Source organism: Emiliania huxleyi (assembly GCF_000372725.1).
Source record: "Emiliania huxleyi CCMP1516 unplaced genomic scaffold EMIHUscaffold_4, whole genome shotgun sequence".
Lineage (NCBI taxonomy): Eukaryota > Haptophyta > Isochrysidales > Noelaerhabdaceae > Emiliania > Emiliania huxleyi.
Genome location: NW_005198966.1, coordinates 1,274,171 through 1,291,416, shown reverse-complemented (window position 1 = coordinate 1,291,416; position 17,246 = coordinate 1,274,171). Strand labels below are relative to the sequence as shown.

The following is a 17,246-nucleotide window of genomic DNA, read 5'->3' as shown; positions in this document are numbered from 1 at the left end:
GGCGTCGAGTCCGTGTCGAGTGTTTACTAGCTCCGAGTAGAGGGGGCGTTCTGCTGCTAGGGGAAACCTGGAGCGCGGAGCTAACCCTCGGAGACCCGTGTTTACTTTAAGGCCCTTGCCCTGCGAATGCGCACCCCCCCTAGCTAGGGGTCAGGGCTCTCTAGCCCGTAGCCCGATGCCGATCATCCGCCATCCGGCTCGCTGGGTGCGCTTCTCAGCTCCCCGGCCCTGGATGTGAGGTTAATGACTGCACTCCAAGTGCTCCAAGTGCACGCCCTACAGCTTGTACGATGCTTTGTTTCTCGTGCCGTCCTCCCATCCCTCCCTTGGGTTGTCCGTTTTCTTTCTTTCTTTTTTGTTTCTCGCTCTCTCTCTTCCTACGAGCTATGTCCTATGTGGACGCTCCCCTGGTCGCCTGGACCCTGCTGCACACACCACGGCGCATTGAGACCAGACACAGGCTTGCAGCCTCGCGAATCCCTCTAAAGGCGAGACCAGGATTGCTGGGAGGAGCCTCGCGGACGGGAGCCCGAGCGGCGAGAGGGTGGACGAGCCGAATGGCACGCGTCCCCGCCAACGCCAGACAAGGGCTGCACCGTTCCGACGAGCCGCTCAACCCGCTACACTCACGCATGGCCGCAACGACGGCCTAACTGAGAAAGCCGAGCTCGGCGCCGTTGGCCTTTGCTAGCTTGACCAGGTTCACCTTTAGGGTTTTCGGCGCCTCCTTAACAAACTCGTCATAATCAATCGTGCAGTTGTCGTCTGCGTCGGCACGAGCAAGGATCTTGTCGATTTGGTCGTCGCTGAGGTGCGAGAAGCCAAGTCTCCTCAGCGCGGCCTTCAGCTCCTCGCCGTCGATAGCCCCCGAACCGTCCATGTCTGCAAGCTCAAACATCTTCTTCAGGGCGATGCATCCGAACGGGCTGTCGGAGGTCTCCACGAACGCCTGGATCACCTTTGTGTGCTCGCTGATGACGTTGGCGCGAAACTTGAGAAAGCGCTGCTCACCCATGACGCGCTTGGTGAGCTTGACCAGAGGCGTGAATGGGCCATCCTTTGCGCCACCCATCCGAAGGGCGTGCGGAGCGCTGCGGCTGGCAAACGGCGGTGTGGCGAGGCGCTGCGGCGCCGGAGCGGCGAACTGTGTGCTGCCAGCGAAAAAGCCGTGCACGTCGCACAGGGCGAAGGAGAGGATGAGCAGGAGGCGCCCCATCATCGGTGGCGCAGCAGCGGTTGACACTGACGGCATCGGCATGCTGCTGTCGCTTTCCTGTCCTCTCCAGGAAATGTCACCTAATTTCTTGTTGTCCAGGAAATGTCCTGAGTAATTTCCCTTTGTTGTTTCGCTGCCACAGATTTTTCTTCTTGCGCAAAGGGAAATGTGCGTCGGCATGGCCGTGCTCTTCGGGCCGCCCACGACGTGTCTGGGCTGCTACTGGGTGCACAGCCGCGGGCAGGCGACCGCACACTGGTACCTACAGCGCGTGCCAGCATTCACGTGGCTATCGGCGACAACTGGCGCGGGCGCGATCGCGGCTGCCTATACGGCGCAGCTTCGCTCAGTCGTGCGGCACTTTGAGCCGGGAGGCGCGCTCGCCCTCGACTATCGTAACGTGCAAGCACTGGGCAGGCCTGGGGAAATCTCAACCTGGGGCCAGTTCTGGAGGCTAACGGGCCCGCCAGTCGCGGCGAGGGTGGGCGCGCTCCTCGTTTCGTGTTACGTGGGCGGCGTGGCGCACGCCTGCGCGGGCGCCGCTTCTTCGCCCGCTGACGTGCGCTCTCTCTCCCGAAGGGAATAGACAGCGTCCGCCTCGAAAACAGTGTAGGTCATTGAGTCGTACGTGATAGGTCTGCGGTCTGTGTACTGTTAACTGGCTGCGAAGCATTATCCAGTGCACTGCTCCTGTGTGAAGCACTAGAGGCCGTCATCGCATTCGCCTTCGCCGGACCCAGTGCTGCCTTCTGACTGTCGTCGCTGTCTCTCCAGTCTCGGCTGTCTGTGCGGTTTATGATTCGATAAATAAACGTATAACGTAAAAAAAACGGAGACACCGCCTCTCTTTGGGCCAGGTACCAATTTTGTCGAATTTATTTCAAAATCTGCAGGCGCGGAGCGCCTGCGAAAATGTTGAAGAAATTTGCGGCCGGGCCTGATTTTCAACAATATCTTTCAAATTTGCGGTGTGGAGTTGGGGGGTGCGCAACGCGCCTGTGCCCGCCAGCCCGATCCCGCCTTCACACAGTCGTGCAACTAACTCGGTCACGTCAAGCTGTCGGCGTGTCACGCCGCCCCCGCCTCCTCCGCAGCTTGCATGGCGCGGGCCTTGCCAATGCCGTGTGGATGTCGCCGTCCCACCTCCACTATCTCGTTGAGATTATGCCCGGCAACTACTCCAAGGTCACCTACGGCAACCTGGCGGGCTGCCTCGGGCTGGGCTATGTGCGCCTGCCCACCACAATGCACAGATAGCACGATAGCACCGCAAAGTCCGTAGGACGTAGCGCGGCAGCTCGCGCGCGCAGCTCCCGGCACCCGAGCCCGTCTCTTGGTCCGTGTGCTGCTGCAGGAGCGCATCAATACGCCCACCTCGTTGGTGCGCGCATCCAATCCTCGCGACATCGAGCGCCGAAGGGAGCGCGATGCCATCGTGGAGGTGTCGCCCGCGGACCTAGCAATGGCGACGAACGTGTCCCGCAAGATTGTCGCGGCCCGAGAGTCGTTCGAGCGCTTACGCTTCTAGGAGCGCGCCGCCGCCGCCGGCGGTGCGCCGCGGCGACGGCGCTGCGGCGGGTCGTGCAGCGCCGGACGGCGGGGGTCTCGCGTGCGCCGGGCGCGCGTCTCGCCGGAGCGCGAGGGCGGGACTCCACACTCCACGCTGCGGAGGAGGCACGCTTGAACATCGTTCGGAAAAGCGGAGGCTGGTCCGTCGCCGGCGCGGGAACTGGGCGCCGGCGGGAGGTTGGCGGGAGCGGAGGTAACGGTTGTTTGTCGCAAGGTTTTCTTTTCCGAGCTGCGAGGCATTCGAAAGGGCAGCAGCTCGCAGCCAGTTGAGCCTCGGCAGCTTTTTAGCCTCGCCCGAGAGGCCCCGAATGGACTGCAACGCGTGCGAGTTCTGCCTCGACAAGAAGAAGAACGGCGGCCCCGGCCTCAAGCGCAAGGCGTGCCTGTACAAGCAGCGCGGCGGCGGCCCCGCCGCTGGCGGCAGTCAGAGCGCCGACGGCGCAGGCGCCCAGCAGCCTGCGGAGGCTGCGCCAGCGCGCGCGCCGTCGCCGCCGGCCGGGGCTGAGAGCGGCGGGGACCAGATCCCCGCCGCGGCCGCCCCCTCGCCGGCGCAGCCCCCCTCGCCCGCTCCGGCCGCCGCTGCAGCCGGCGTCGCCAGTGCGGCCGGCGCCACACCAGGGGTGATTTCGGCGTGATTTCGTTCAAAAAGAATTTGTCGCCGGGCCCCCAGCGGCCACGTTCCAGGGGCCAACACTCGACAAAGAGCGATGTCCAAGTCCTCCAAGAGGGATCGAAACTCGGAGGGTGGCGAGAGCTCGTCCGGCAAGCGCCGCGTCAAGGAGTCTGGCGCTGCGGCTTCCTCTTCCTCAACCGCGGCCGCGCCTCAGGCCGAGGAGCGGCCGCCGCTGTCGCCGGCTGCCGCGCCTGCGGTGGCCGCGCCTGCGGCGGCCACGCCCGCGCCCGAGTGCCCCGTCGCGGACGAGGACTCGCACCCGCATCTCTGCTGCTCGGTCTGCCTCTCCTTCCCCGAGGCGGAGGTGCTCCAGTGCTGCGCAGGCCACATTGTCTGCGGCGGCTGCTACGAGCGTGTCTGCCACGAGGAGAAGCCAAGCTGCCCGTCGTGCCGCGAGGCGCTCGACCTCTTCAAGCCGATCCGCAACATGCTGGCCGAGCGCTCGATTGCGATGCTCCCCATCCGCTGCCCCAACGACGAGTGCGGCCGCATGCTGACGCGTGGCGGCCTGCCCACGCATCTCGCCGACGAGTGCGCCTACCGGCGGGTGGCCTGCAAGTACTCGCCGCTGGGATGCAAGTGGGAGGGCGTGGCGGGCGAGCTGGCGGCGCATGAGGACCGCTGCAAAAAGGCGGAGGCGCCCGGCTGGAAGCTTCTCAAGCGCGTCGTCGAGCGCGAGGCGGCGCAGCGTAGCGCGCATGCAGCGGCGCTGACTGCGGCACGCGAGGGGCAGCGCGTGGTCGAGATGCTCTCTTCGCGGTGCAAGAACGTCGAGTTCACCAACGTGGTGCTCCACCGCTGCTCCGCGCACGAGCACGTCGCGGGTCGCCCAGCCCATTGCGTCTCGGCCACCTTCCACGCTTTGGGCTTCCGCTGGAAGCTCTACACGCTGTCGGAGCACACCGAGCGGCGCTTCTCGGCGGTGCTCCAGCTGCGCGAGTCGCGCGCGCCGCTGCGCACGGACGCCTTCATCCTTCCCGGCCACGTGATGCCCGAGGGCGTCCAGCTGCGCATCGGCACCCTCGCCCGCACCTTTGACTCGCGGCACAAGACGTCGGAGCCGGTGCTGCTGGCCGAGGGCGGGGCGGCGGAGCAGCTCGACGCACTCGAGTCGGTCACGCTCCGCGTCGGGCTGATCGACAGGCGCGCCGGCCGGCCCGACCCCGGCTTCCTCGGCCAGCTCAACATGGGCGGCGGAGGGCTCGACGGGTGGGACGAGGAGGGAGTCCTCTCTGACTCTGGCGGCGGCGGCGGCGGCGGCTCCGATTCAGACTTCGAGTCGGATGACTCGGGCGGAGCGAGCGGCGGACGCGGGTACTACTGAGGACCGTCTGCTCGGCGCGAGGGCTGTCACCCCCCGAGCGTGATGCTGATGGCGCAGACGACGGCACCCGCGTGCGCAGGGACGGCGGCCTGGCGTGTGCGCTACTGGCTTAGTTACGGCACTGGCTATGCGGCCTACGTCAGTACCGCGTTCGGCCTGAGAATCCTGATTGATGGCTGCGGCAGGCTCTGCGGAGCCGAGCGCGGCTCCCCCCTCGCCCTCGGCCGGCCTCCCCGAGGCCGAGCAGAACGTCCAACGACTCTGCGCATCTCAACGACAGTCGAGCAATCGACACCAACGTGTGCCCCTGTGGCTGTGCGCAAGGTAAGGTAAGGTAAGGTAAACTCCACACACACAAAGTGGTGGGGCAAGGGGGGGGCGACCCTCGCATCTCCACACCCGTCAGCGCAACGTCCATGGTCCAATTTGAATTGAGTCTCGGCGCCACACAGGGGCGGAGACAGGCATCCGCACCATCAGCCGCGATCAGCGGGCCGCTCGAGAGACGTCAGACGAGAGACGGTGCTCGAGCCAACACTGTTCTAGGACGCATCGGTAAACAATGATGGGGGGGTCGCCCCCCCAGACGACAGCCATGGCGCTCGAGCTAGTCGCTAGTGGCCTCGAGCGTAGCGGGATGCGGGCGAAGCGGCGCGGATAGGTGCCCGGGGGAGACGGAATGGTGGACCATGTCCGCCGTGAAGATCAGCTTTTACAACAACCATTACAAATAACGTTATAACGTTAATAAAGACTCACGTCAACAGAACGCGCACGTAAGGCAAGGGCTAGGGCCTAGGGGGGACGACACGATCAACAGGGTGGGCAGGCCCGGGCAGCCGCGGCGAATCCGCGACCACACCACGCACACGAGACGAGCGCCCCCCCACAAATCCCGCACTGTGCCTATGCATTATGACAGGAGCAGACCGCGTCACAGCGCCTGACTAGCTCTCTCGAGCACGCCATGGGCGACGCGCAGGGGAGGCGGGAATGACATGCATCGCAGCAAAATGTCGCAGTCCCAGCGCACTGATGCGTGGGTTGCCTCTCGGTACAAATCCCGCCCGCCCTAAGGTGGGCGGCGGACGGGGAGGAGCGACTGTCCCTGCTGCCGAACCGGTACGTGTAAGCGCACCAGCCGCAGGAGTGGCGCCGGATCCGGAGCGGCAACGCCACGGGCGCCACGGCGGGGACACCGCCGGGCGCGCGAGCGCGCGCGCTCACACGGACCGGACCACGGCGGGCCGCCGTGGCAAAGTCGCATGCAAAGAGGACAGCTTAGGGTCCACTAAAAGATCCCCGGCGGGGCAAGAGCCTGCGCGGAGCGGGCGGGTGTCGGGCGGGCGCGGGGGGAGGGGGGGGGGGGGTGCAGCTCGCGTGGTGTTGCTGTGGTGGCGGGGAGGAAGGGGGGGGGAGGGGTTTGACGGCTAGACGGACGGCACGCGCCTGCACAGGCCGGTGGATGTCGGCCATGGTCGTCGCCGGCCCGACCGAAGAGGCCGGGTCGGAGGACGACACTGCCTTGGGCTGCGGCTTGCCGGCGGGCGTCAGCATGGGGAATCCTTTCGGCGTCGGCGCGTTGATCGCCTCGGCCGCCGCGCGCGCAAGCGTCTCGGCGGCCTCGCGGCTCGCCTGCATCGACGGGGAGATCTTCTTCCCGTCGATGGACGTCATCATCCGCAGAATGCCCGGCGCCGCGGGAGACGGGCCGATTCCGGCAGGAAACGGGCCGACTGGCGCGGCGGAGGCCGGCGCGCCGTGTGACGAGCCGCGGGGGTAGTCGACCTCCATCGCAGCTGCCTTCTCCGCCGCCGCCGCTGCCGCGATGAGCGTGTCGGCCGGCGAGGCTGGCTGCCGCGGCGAGCGAGGGCCGCCACCAGGCGACCGAAGGCGCGCGGGCGAGGAGGCGGCCTTCGCCTCCGGGGCGGGCTCGGAGCGTTTGCAGCCCTCGAAGGCGCCGAACGGGTTTTTGCAGTCGACGCACTTGCAGTTGTCGGAGCACTTGACGCCAGACTGGTAGCACTCGCAGTACCTGGGTTCAGGCGGGGGGATGAGGCGGTGAGGCCGCTCGGCCACGGCCCTCGGAGGGGACGGGACGCGGCTGAGGGGGGCCGCGGAGGCTGAGGGGGGGGCCGCTGAGGGGAGCGCGCGCTCCCGGGGCGGCCCAGTGCGCGCGCGCGCGCGCGTGGGGTGAGGTGTGTGTGTGTGTGTGTGTGTGTGTGTGTGTGTGTGTGTGTGTGTGTGTGTGTGTGTGTGTGTGTGTGGTGGTGGTGGGGGGGGGGGGCTCGGGTCGGCTGTCGCGCGCCGCTTGATGCAGCCGCTCTTCTTGCAGTTGCAGCCAATCAAGTGCACCGCGTCGGTCCCCTCCTCCCCGCCGATGCGCGGCTTGAAGGCGTTCGCCTTCTTCTTCTCCATCGCGGCGATGGCGGCGGCGCGCTTCTGCCTCCGCTCCTCGGTCGAGTCGTCGTTCTCGCAGCCCTTGCACACGCACTCGGCGGAGCAGAGGTTGCCGACGGCAAAGCAGACGCAGTAGCGCTTGAGGCAGCCCGACTTGTCGCAACGGCACTTTACGGGCTTTCCTTTCTCCTTCTCCTGCCGCTTGCCGCGCTTGCTCGAGCCCGACGTCGACTTTCGCCGCTCGGCCTTCTCCTCTCCCCCCTGGTCCATGCCGCCCACGACGAGCTCGCCCAGGTCAAAGTCGTCGTTGCCCATCTTGTCAAACAGCCCCTTGACCAGCTGGCTGGAGAGGGGCGAGAGGCCGACTCCGTCGGTGGCGAGCGACTCCTCGAGGTTGCGCTTGGGCGCCTTCTTCTCCTGCGCGCCGCCGCCCGACGGCCGCGCCGCGGGCGGCGGCATCATCTCGGAGGCGGCCGGGTCGCGCGAGCTAAACGAGTGGTCGAGCGCCCTCTTCAGGTCCTGCCGCAGCTGGTCGGGCGTATTGGCGGCGCTGTTGGGCGAGGCGGCGAGCGACGAGCCGAGCAGCACGCCCACGATGCCGCTCGCCTCCACCGGCCGGTCCGCCGACCCCATGGACGGTCGAGGCATCGGCAACCGCGGCGTGCGGTCCAGCATGTTTGCCAGCTGGAAGAGAGGCGACATCTCGGGGGCGCCGCCGGCGGGGGCGCTTGCGGCTGCCCCCCGCGCGCCGATAAGGTCGGCGAGCTCGAGGAGCGGGCTCGAGCCCCCATTCGCGAGCAGCGCCTCGATCTCGGGCGTCTTGAGCGGCGTCGAGGGCACGGCTGCGGCCGGCGTCGAGGCCTTCTTGCTACTGCTCTTGTTGACGGGCAGCCTGCACGCAGAGGGGGTTGTTTGGACCGGGTTGGGGCCGTCGCATCGGGGATAGGGTGGGGGTTGGGTGGGTGGCTGATTGGGGGTGGGGGTCGCAACTACGGGAAGAGCAGCGCCACGGAGCCTCGCTGGCGGGGCCCCGGCCGGGAAAGGGTCTGCACAACGTGCAAAGAGCAACCCCCCCCCGGGTAAGGGGGAGGGGGGGGGGGGGGTGTTCACGCGTCGCGACGCACTCGTTGAGAGGCGCGCGGTCATCGTCGAGGCCATCGCCGACAAGGTGGACGGCCTTGTAGTCCTCCTCCGCCCCCAGCTCCGCGTCCGCGGCGGAGCTGCTGCCCGCTTCGGAGGGACCCGCAGACGACGCGCGCTGCACCTCTGGCTGCGGCGGCGGCTGCGGCGGCGCGACGGCCGCCGGCTGCTGCGGCGGCTGCGGAACCATCGCGCGGGGCGCAGAGGTCATCGCAAAGGGCAGGGAGGGCCCGCCCAGCGCCTCCTCCTGCGCGTGCGGATGCGCCTGCGCCGCCGCCTGTGCCTGAGCGCGCGCTTGCGCCTGCTGCACCGCCGCCTGCTGCTGCACGGCCGCCGCCAGCTGCGCCCCCATGTCCATGGGGGGCATGGCCGGCACGGCGGCGGGGGTCTGCCGCAACGCCTGCGGCGGGTGGCCGCCCCCGCTCGACGCGGGCGCGGCCGCGGAGGCCACGCCCGGTGTGGCTGTGGCGCCGGCCGCACTGGCGACACCGGCTGCAGCGGCGGCCGGAGCGGGCGAGGGGGGCTGCGCCGGCGAGGGGGCGGCCGCGGCGGGGATCTGGTCCCCGCCGCTCTCAGCCCCGGCCGGCGGCGACGGCGCGCGCGCCGGCGCAGCCTCCGCAGGCTGCTGGGCGCCTGCGCCGTCGGCGCTCTGACTGCCGCCAGCGGCGGGGCCGCCGCCGCGCTGCTTGTACAGGCACGCCTTGCGCTTGAGGCCGGGGCCGCCGTTCTTCTTCTTGTCGAGGCAGAACTCGCACGCGTTGCAGTCCATTCGGGGCCTCTCGGGCGAGGCTAAAAAGCTGCCGAGGCTCAACTGGCTGCGAGCTGCTGCCCTTTCGAATGCCTCGCAGCTCGGAAAAGAAAACCTCGCTCCAAACAACCAATACCTCCGCTCCCGCCAACCTCCCGCCGGCGCCCAGTTCCCGCGCCGGCGACGGACCAGCCTCCGCTTTTCCGAACGATGTTCAAGCGTGCCTCCTCCGCAGCGTGGAGTGTGGAGTCCCGCCCTCGCGCTCCGGCGAGACGCGCGCCCGGCGCACGCGAGACCCCCGCCGTCCGGCGCTGCACGACCCGCCGCAGCGCCGTCGCCGCGGCGCACCGCCGGCGGCGCGCCTCCGGTGCCGAAGCGCCGCCGCTTGAACGGCGCTCTCGCTCTCGCTCAGCAGCCTCCGGTGCCCTGGGCTGCGGGTGCCTCTGCGAGTCGCCGACTCTCTCCCTGACAGTGTGCGTACTCTGGCGTGCATCGGGCCGCTCGGAGCCTCGATTTGTGTCCGTCGGTGTGTGGTTGCATTTGAGCGTCGCGGTCTCAAATCAAGCGTTTCAAAAAGCAGCAAAGAAGCGAGCCGAGCGTGACCCTCGTATTCGCGCCCTCACCACATGGGATGGAGGCAGCACCTCAGGCGGCTTATAAAAACACAAGCGTCGACAGCGGGGACTCTGACAACGAAAGCAGACACTCTGCAGCGCCCCGCTCTCTCATCACACACCGCGGACCCGGAGGCGGAGGCGGCAGTGTGCTGTCCACTGTTGCACTGCACACACCCGTGTACGGCGCGCGGCGCCGGCCGCGCGCGGCGCCGGCCGCGCGCGCAGAGCGGACGAGAGCGCGCCGCGCGGCGGCCACTCAGGTCCAGCGCACGATTGGGTGCTTGCGCACCATGCCGAGGTCGATCCGGTGGCCAAAGAGGTCGCGGATGTTGTCGTAGCCGTACTTGATCATGGTGGGCCGCTCGAGCGACATGCCCCACGCGATCACCTGCACGTCCTCGTCGAAGCCCATCGGGCGCAGCATCTCTGGCCGGAAGACGCCCGAGTTGCCGACCTGACAGCAGGGCCCGGGCAATGCTTGTGGAGGGGGAGGGTCCCAGAGGAGGGCCGGAAGACCGCGAGTCGCCAACCTCGACCCACTTGCCGAGCCCCTCGTGGTAGCAGTGGAACTCCATCGAGGGCTCGGTGTACGGGTTGTACGTGGGCTTGAACTTCATGTGCTTGAACTCGGGGCCGAGCCGCCGGTAAAAGTCTGCGATCGTCCCCATCAGGTTGCCTACCGGGCGACCTCACAGGCGCGTGAGCGAGCAAGGGCCGAGGCGGGGGGGCGGCCGGTCCGGCGTCGGGCGGCCGAGCGAGAGGTTGCGGTCGATGACGAAGCCCTCGACCTGGTGGAACTCGGCGAGGTGCGTCGCGTCGAGCGCCTGCGGGAAGAGCGGGGGCGCGGAGAGGGGGTGGCGTGGGGGAGCGGGGGGCGGGGCGGGGCGGGGCGGGTGAGGGGCGGGGCGGGGCTTGGGAGAGGGTGGAGGGTGGGGCGAGGGTGTGCGTGGTGGGACGGGGCGTGCGCTGGCGTGGGAGGGCGGGAGGGCGGGCGCGGCGAGTGTGGAGACGGGGGAGGCGGGCGCGGCGCTCGCACGGCGCACCTCGTTCCGGAAGACGCGGTCGATGGAAAAGTACTTTTGCGGCTGGAAGGCGCCGCCGTTGGCCTTTGCGAGCTGCGCAATCTGGTAGAGGGTGCGGGAGGAGGCGGCGGTGGTGTGGGTGCGGAGGAGGTTCTTGCGCGCCTCGTCCTCGGACCAGTCGTACCGCCACCCGGTCGAGCGGGAGTTGAACTCGTCGCTCAGCCCCTCGCCGCCCACCTGCAGGCAGGCTCCGGGACGGTGCGGGCGAGGCTGCGCCGGCGGCCCCGCCACGCCCCTCGCCGCCGAGCCTCGTGGGTGGCGCGCACGCGCTCCATGTAGTCGGCGGGCAGTTCGCGCGTCTGGGCCGGCGTCTTGATGAAGAAGGTGTCGTGCGCGTCGCGCGCCGGGTGCTGCTGCGGCTGGTAGAGCGCGTCAAAGTTCCAAAAGGAGGACTCGACGTACTGCTGCGTCGGCATCTCGGCGAAGCCCATCTCGAGGAAGATCTCGCGGAACATGGAGCGCACCTCGCGGGCGGGGAGGGGATGGGGCGCGGGAGGCAAGGTAGAGGGCCGGGGGCGGAGGGTCGGGGGGCGGGGGGGCCGTCGGTCTCGCCGCCGCCGCGCGCTCTCACAGAGCTCCACACCTTGAGCAGCGGGTGGAGCGCGCCGCCCGCGGGCGCCACGCCCGCCGCGTCCACGTTGACGGGCTTGAAGAGGGCGTCGCGCCACGTGCCGCGCAGCACCATCTCGTGCGTGAGGTCCGACGCCGGCTTCCGCCCCCAGTTGCCGTGCTGCGGCCCCGCCGCCACACGCAGCGCCTTGACAGTCGCCACCGCCAGCAGCCCGCGCTTCTTGAGGACGGCGAGCTCCGCGTCGGGCGGCGGCGAGCCGCCCTTGGCCGCCCGCAGCTGCGCCTGCACCGCGTCCTCCACCGACCCGACCAGCCGCTGCACAAGCTTGCGGTCCGTCGCCGCCTTCTTCTTGCCGGCGGCGGCGGCCGCCGCCTCGGCTGCCGCGAGCTCGTCGGCAGAAAGCGGCTGCTTGACCACCTGCAGCCACTTGTTCTGGATGGCCTTGGAGAGGCCCACCTTTGCGGCCGCCCCGGCCCGCTGGTCCAGCTCCTCAGACGCGATCCCACCCTCGGCGGGCACACAGCCAAAGACGACCGCTTCGGGGCTGCCGCTCGTCACGACCAGCTCGCCCTCCTTGGTGAGCTGCAGCGACTGCCTGCGCGCGCAGGGTGGGCGGCGGATGCATTTCGGCGCCTGCGCCGCGCGTATGCGTGCGTGGCGGCCGCCGCGCGCCTCGAGGTGGCCTCGGTCGTGATGAAGCCGCCAGTCGCGAGGCTCTTGCACAGGCCGACGAGCTCGGCGTGGGCAAACCCGTTGGCGGCGGCGAACTCCTGCGAGTCCTCGATCACCTTGCCGCCGTCGACGGCCAATCTCACCGCCTCATCCATCGAAATCGAGCTCACCGCAGCGCCGCCGCGTGAAGCGAAGGAAAAGAATTACGGCAATTGCCTCGGGTTATCTGTTTTCTTTCGGGGAAATTGTCCCTTGGGTGTCTCTTTTCTTTCTTTTGGAAAATTGTGCCTGGGCGCTAAAAAGAAGGCTGCAGGCCTTCTCTTTACTCTTATTAGTTTGCAGAGGGTCGCGTTTTCTTTCTCTTTGAAGGAGGCGAGGAGGAATTTGAGGGGGCTGGCTGGGGGGGGGGGGGAGAGAGAGAGAAATACGAAGCTGCTCAGCTCGTCTCCGCCGCCGGGAAGCAGATCTGCCAGAAACTCCAGGCCGTCCCCAGCGCCCCAAAGGCCGCCACGCCGCTCGCCAGGGCGCGGCCGAGCGGGTGGTCCGCGCCGCAAAAGTGCCCAAAGAGGAGCGCCGGGAGCGTGAAGGCGGTCAGCCCGCCCAGGCTGCCTGTGAGGCCGACCACAGTCTCGAAATCGGGCACCACGGCCGCCGCGGCGGTGATGCCGGCGAGGACGGCGACGCGGAGGGCGCTGCGGGCGAGCGGGCGGGCGGAGAGGCGGAGGGGTGCCTCGATGGCGCGGCTGGCGGGCAGCATCGTGATTGGCGTCATGAGCAGCAGGTTGAGGCTCATCAGCAGCTTGACCGCCGTCAGGAAGCCGCCCTCGGGCAGGTTCTGCATCACCGTCGCCTCGGCCCAGCCGCCGCCCGCCGCCCGCACCCGGCCGGTCGCCTCTCCAAACGAGAGGTAGACGCAGGCGCCGAAGCCGAGGAAGAGAGCCGCCAGGACGACGAAGCTCCACACGAGCATCCGGTCGAACGCGCCGCGCCGCGCCATGTCCTGCTCGATCGTGACCGCCTCGAGGTGGCACGAGAACATGAGCAGGCTCACCCCAAACATGAGGCCGAGCCCGGAAGGGTCCGCCAGCCGCAGCTCGTCCAGCGGCGGCCGCTCCGGCGCCTGAACGAGCCCGTAAAAGACGATCGTGCCGAGCGCGAGCGCGACCGCCACGTTGCCAAAGGCCATCGCCGCCTCAAAGGCGGGGTGCGAGGTCTTGCGCAGCAGGACGAGCGGGCAGACGGCGCCGCCGATGAGCGCAAAGACCGCCTGACTCGGCAGCGGCAGCAGCGGCGCGAGCGTCTCGTGCACAAAGATAAAGTACCTGTTCAGTCCCGCCCGGTGTGAAGAGACATGATGAACGGGCGAGCAGCCGCGCTTGGCGAAGTGGAGTCACCCGAGCACCGACGAGTACTGCCCCCACATGGTGAGCGCGGTGATGGCTCCGTTGGCGCGCGGCGAGTAGATGTGCGTCATCTCTACGTACTCGATCCGCCCGTTCGAGGCCGCCTTCATCCCTCGCCGGCGGAGCTCTCGCACCGCCTCAATGGTCGCCCAAGTGACGAAGAGCGAGATGAGGCCGATAGCAAAGGCGAAGCAAGAGCCGAGGACCAGCCCGCACGCACGAACGGCGGGCGGAAACGCGAAGATGCCAGCGCCGATCACGGCCTTGAAGAGCGCCGCCGCCGCCGCCACCACGGTGGAGCCGCGCCGGAAGGGCGACTGCTGGCCCTCAACCTCGCCGAAGCTCGCCTCAACCTCGCCGAGGCTCGCCGGGAGAAGGTCGAGGGCGAGAGGCTCGCTGCCGAGAAGCGCGGAGGCACGCAGCGGCGAGGAGTGTCCGCGCATGTGTGTGGTCTCCGGCGCGTCGCTAGTCGTTGGCGTGCGCGGCAATCTGCGCGGCAATCTCCTCGACCAAAAAATTCCCGTGCCGCGCATGCACATGTGTACATGTTCCTGCATCCAGCCTGGCTTTTTTCACCTTCCTACCTACCTACCTGCATGCACATGTTCCGAGCTGGGAGCTCCAGCGATACACAACAGACTAAGTTGGCCGCTTTGTGTATCTCGAGACCTCGAGAGAAGGCGGCTCCTGCCGAGGCGGCTCCCGGCGTCGATGGCGATGTCCCGAGCGCGTCGAGTGACGCTTGAAGCTCGGATTGCGTCCCCGAGCACGGGCCCACCGAGTCCTCGTCCTCCGCCTCCTGCTTCGCGAGCTCCTCGTCAGTCTCGGGCCGGAAGTTGGAGTCGCGCGGCGGCGGCAGCCCGTTGACGAGCGCGATGAAGCCTCGCAGCACGATCACCCTGTCCTCGGCATCCACGTCGCGGCGCGAGAGCACCCAGGTGATGGTGGCCTCATCGTCCGGGGCGATCGCCTCATCGTCGCCGCCGTCGCCTGCACCCACCTCCGAGCGCCATAGCAGAGCCGGCTCCGCGCGGCTCCGCAGGATGCTGCGCAGAACCACCTCAGCCTGGCGCAATTCCTCCTCCCAGTCGACGTCGCCGCTCTCCTCCCCCTCCTGCTTCTCCTCCCCCTCCCCCTCCTCCTCCTCCTCCCCCTCCCCCTCCTCCTCCTCCTCCCCCTCCTCCTCCTCCTCCTCCTCCTCCTCCTCCTCCTCCCTCTCGCCCTCCAACTCGTCGTCGCTGGCCGCCGCCCCAGAAGCTGACCGCATCCGCCGAATCCGACGAAGTGCGGCCGCTTCGCCGGCTCGATCTCGTGCCATGTACTCGGGCTCCTTGCGCGTGCGCCCTGTCAGCTGTCGCGTCGATGCGCGGCGGTCGGCTGAGCCCACCTCCGTGGCTCCGTCGGCGGGCACGCCCGGCCGTGGCGTAACACCGCCGCCCGCGCCCTCGCCGCCCGCGCCGTCGGCAGCACCGCCCGCGAAGCCGAAATGATCCGCGGCAGCGACGCCGCCCGCGCTGCCGCCACCGGCTGCATCGGGCGCGAGCAGCAGCTCGGCTTCCGAGCGCGCATCATCAGCCGAGCGCGCCGCCGCCGCCGGTGCAGCGGCTGCGAGGCCAGATTGGTGGCCGGGCCAGTTCGGACATTCGGAGGTGCACTCGCGCGTTCGCCGGCTGCACTCTCTGCACTTGAGGCCCCTGCCACGGCCTCTTCCTCTGCCGCCTCTGCCCGCCGCAGCAGCACCTGCTGGCGCTGCTTGGGCCTCAACCGGGTCGACACCTGAGAGGCACCGCGAGGCAGGGGAGCTCTTCGTGGATCACCCCCGAGCGTCCCCACCCCTCGCCGTATTTTTGCCACCCCTGCAGCAGGGCGCACAGCGGGCGAGCAGGGCTGGACACACTCACCGACCGACTCAGCAGCTGAGCCGCTCATCGTGCTGCGGCAAAAATACACCGTCGGGCGGAAATGCTCGGGGTGGATCCACGAAGAGCAGCGAGATCCTCGGAGCGACGGTGCAAAGCGGGGAGAGCACAGGCAGCCGCAAAAGCGAGCAGCTGAAGCGTCGAGCACAAGGACTCCGAGTGTTTATTCACACCGAGCTTTTTTCTCTTTCCGGTGCTCCGGGAGTGCTCAGGACATGCGGAGCGATCACCCTGACTAGCTGGCGCAGCTCCACGCAATTTTCTACGGCTCTTTTGCATCCTGACTTCGGATTGAGTGCATGGCCGGACTACGGAGCGTGAGGTGGCGAGCGGAGCGAGCGACAAAACAACGAGAAAAACACGGATCTGACGATTGTCACAGAACGTCAGATCTTGCGCCACCCAGGGCTGGACCCAGTCGGGAGCGAGCGACAGCGAGAGGGCAGAGGCAGCGACCAAGAGCAAGAATGTATGCAACTAATCTATGCGAAAAATCACACGATCACACATGGGGCAACCACGGCCGGGAGAGGACCACTCTCTTCCCGCACCGCCGCGGGCCACACATACACATACACATACACATCACAACACACAATGTCGCCATGCCGTCCATGTCCATGGCATAGGCAGAAACCGAACTAGCATGGTCCGTCAAACGGAAGAAGCGCATGCGCCGCGGTGCTCGCGCCAGCAGGCCCGCTGGCGGCGGAGGCATATCCGCTCGTCCTCGAGCAAGCTGTCCAGGAGGGACGGCCCATCAGGCCGCTCCTCGCCGAGGTACGAGACGCACAGCTGGTCGAGCTCGCGCTCAATCTCCTCGACGCCTAACCGCCGGGCCAGGGGGACGAAGAGGTCCAGCGTCTCGCGCGACTTCGCGGCCTGCTTCGCGGCAGGCATGTGCTCCAGCGTTCGCATGTTGTGCGTGCGGTCGGCGAGCTTGAGAAGCGCCACGCGCCAGTCCCGCGAGATGGCGAGCAGCAGCTCGCGCTGGCTCTGCGAGGCGGGCACCGCCGCGCCGTCTGTCACGCCGGCGACGATTGACGCGGCGGCCGCGCCGAAGCGCCCCTCGATCTGCTCGACGGTGACGTCGGTGTCCTCCACCGTGTCGTGCAGCAGCCCCGCAACGATCGCATCAGCGTCCATGCGCCACCCGGCGAGAATGATGGCGACCTCGATCGGGTGCACGATGAAGGCCTCCCCAGACCTCCGCCGCTGCCCATCGTGCGCCTCGGCGGCGAAGGCGAGGGCGTCGCCGAGCACCTCGCTGTGGTGAGAGAGATATGCCGCCTTGCTCCAGAAGCGCTCGACGAGAGGCAGCGGCGCAGGGGTAGTCGGGCTGACGACCGCCGATCTGGCTCCCCCGCGAGAGCGTGGCGCCGCAGGAGCGCGGTGCGCGGCGAGCAGCGCGAGCGAGGCGCACAGCATCGAGGAAGAGAAGGCGGTCGCGGGGAGGCGTGAGAGTTACGTAACCGGAGATGCCCCAAAGGTCGACAAGGGAGGTTTCTGCGACCCTTCAGGGGAGATTTTTATTTTCATTAGGTTTTGTTCTTCTTTCTTTCGGTTCACGCCGACCGACCCGAACCGCACAAACAGCCTCCCCTCTCTTGAGGGAGCAGTAGCCGGAGCTGTGAGGTTGTTTTGCAAGATGGTCAAGAGATGGTCTCGAAAGACTCTCTCAAACTGTCTCCACCAACCACCATGCGCTGCAACCGTACGCGCACCAGACGCTGCGGCACAGTCGCCGTCGTCATCCGCCCCAATCTCCCGGGGTTGGGTTGTCTACTGACCCTGACGCTTCCGTACCCCGCGATGTCTGTGTTTTCCGCTTCTGTCTTTCTTTACGAGGCCTAGAGAGAGTGATGAGTGTGAGTCTGAGTGTTAGAGTTGTTTGCAGTTTGGCCTATAGATG

General features: G+C 68.0%; 6 protein-coding genes across 6 annotated transcripts; 1 reads left to right on the top strand and 5 right to left on the bottom strand.

Moving 5' to 3' along the window:
• Positions 1-382: 382 nt before the first annotated feature.
• On the bottom strand, positions 383-1,156 carry EMIHUDRAFT_349928 (hypothetical protein). Its single transcript, XM_005770613.1, has one exon. The coding sequence runs from the start codon at positions 1,070-1,072 to the stop codon at positions 650-652; it is 423 nt and encodes a 140-aa protein (XP_005770670.1). The 5' UTR covers positions 1,073-1,156; the 3' UTR covers positions 383-649.
• A 2,567-nt stretch (positions 1,157-3,723) lies between these two features.
• On the top strand, positions 3,724-4,047 carry EMIHUDRAFT_47480 (hypothetical protein; the record flags this gene model as incomplete). The annotated part of the gene is made up of 1 exon (XM_005770612.1): positions 3,724-4,047. A coding segment is annotated over one exon (324 nt), but the record flags the coding sequence as incomplete, so codon positions are not given.
• A 1,942-nt stretch (positions 4,048-5,989) lies between these two features.
• On the bottom strand, positions 5,990-9,144 carry EMIHUDRAFT_447991 (hypothetical protein). Its single transcript, XM_005770611.1, has 4 exons — positions 8,307-9,144; positions 7,091-8,074; positions 6,232-6,817; positions 5,990-6,100 (listed from the first exon to the last, which is right to left on the bottom strand). Exons 1-4 carry the CDS (start codon positions 9,089-9,091, stop codon positions 6,074-6,076), a joined length of 2,382 nt encoding a protein of 793 aa, XP_005770668.1. The 5' UTR covers positions 9,092-9,144; the 3' UTR covers positions 5,990-6,073.
• A 558-nt stretch (positions 9,145-9,702) lies between these two features.
• EMIHUDRAFT_432334 (alpha subunit of phenylalanyl-tRNA synthetase) lies at positions 9,703-12,177 on the bottom strand. Its single transcript, XM_005770610.1, has 7 exons — positions 12,013-12,177; positions 11,353-11,935; positions 11,018-11,233; positions 10,731-10,946; positions 10,439-10,511; positions 10,218-10,363; positions 9,703-10,141 (listed from the first exon to the last, which is right to left on the bottom strand). The coding sequence occupies exons 1-7, from the start codon at positions 12,165-12,167 to the stop codon at positions 9,944-9,946; spliced, it is 1,587 nt and encodes a 528-aa protein (XP_005770667.1). The 5' UTR covers positions 12,168-12,177; the 3' UTR covers positions 9,703-9,943.
• A 271-nt stretch (positions 12,178-12,448) lies between these two features.
• EMIHUDRAFT_96009 (hypothetical protein) lies at positions 12,449-14,682 on the bottom strand (the record flags this gene model as incomplete). Its single annotated transcript, XM_005770609.1, has 3 exons — positions 12,449-13,334; positions 13,407-13,768; positions 14,194-14,682. 3 exons carry the CDS (start codon positions 14,680-14,682, stop codon positions 12,449-12,451), a joined length of 1,737 nt encoding a protein of 578 aa, XP_005770666.1.
• A 1,112-nt stretch (positions 14,683-15,794) lies between these two features.
• On the bottom strand, positions 15,795-16,762 carry EMIHUDRAFT_461379 (hypothetical protein; the record flags this gene model as incomplete). The annotated part of the gene is made up of 1 exon (XM_005770608.1): positions 15,795-16,762. The coding sequence occupies one exon, from the start codon at positions 16,760-16,762 to the stop codon at positions 15,989-15,991; it is 774 nt and encodes a 257-aa protein (XP_005770665.1). The 3' UTR covers positions 15,795-15,988.
• Positions 16,763-17,246: the final 484 nt, after the last annotated feature.

Coding starts and splice junctions, on each gene's coding strand:
- EMIHUDRAFT_349928 (XM_005770613.1), bottom strand. CDS start 1,072: ATGGGTGGCGCAAAGGATGGCCCATTCACGCCTCTGGTCAAGCTCACC.
- EMIHUDRAFT_447991 (XM_005770611.1), bottom strand. CDS start 9,091: ATGGACTGCAACGCGTGCGAGTTCTGCCTCGACAAGAAGAAGAACGGC. Junction 8,075..8,306: donor GACCGCGCGCCTCTCAACGA/GTGCGTCGCGAC, acceptor CTCTGCGTGCAG/GCTGCCCGTCAACAAGAGCA. Junction 6,818..7,090: donor AAGAGCGGCTGCATCAAGCG/GCGCGCGACAGC, acceptor GCCTGAACCCAG/GTACTGCGAGTGCTACCAGT.
- EMIHUDRAFT_432334 (XM_005770610.1), bottom strand. CDS start 12,167: ATGGATGAGGCGGTGAGATTGGCCGTCGACGGCGGCAAGGTGATCGAG. Junction 10,947..11,017: donor GCGTGCGCGCCACCCACGAG/GCTCGGCGGCGA, acceptor GCCTGCCTGCAG/GTGGGCGGCGAGGGGCTGAG. Junction 10,512..10,730: donor ACCGCGTCTTCCGGAACGAG/GTGCGCCGTGCG, acceptor CTCTTCCCGCAG/GCGCTCGACGCGACGCACCT.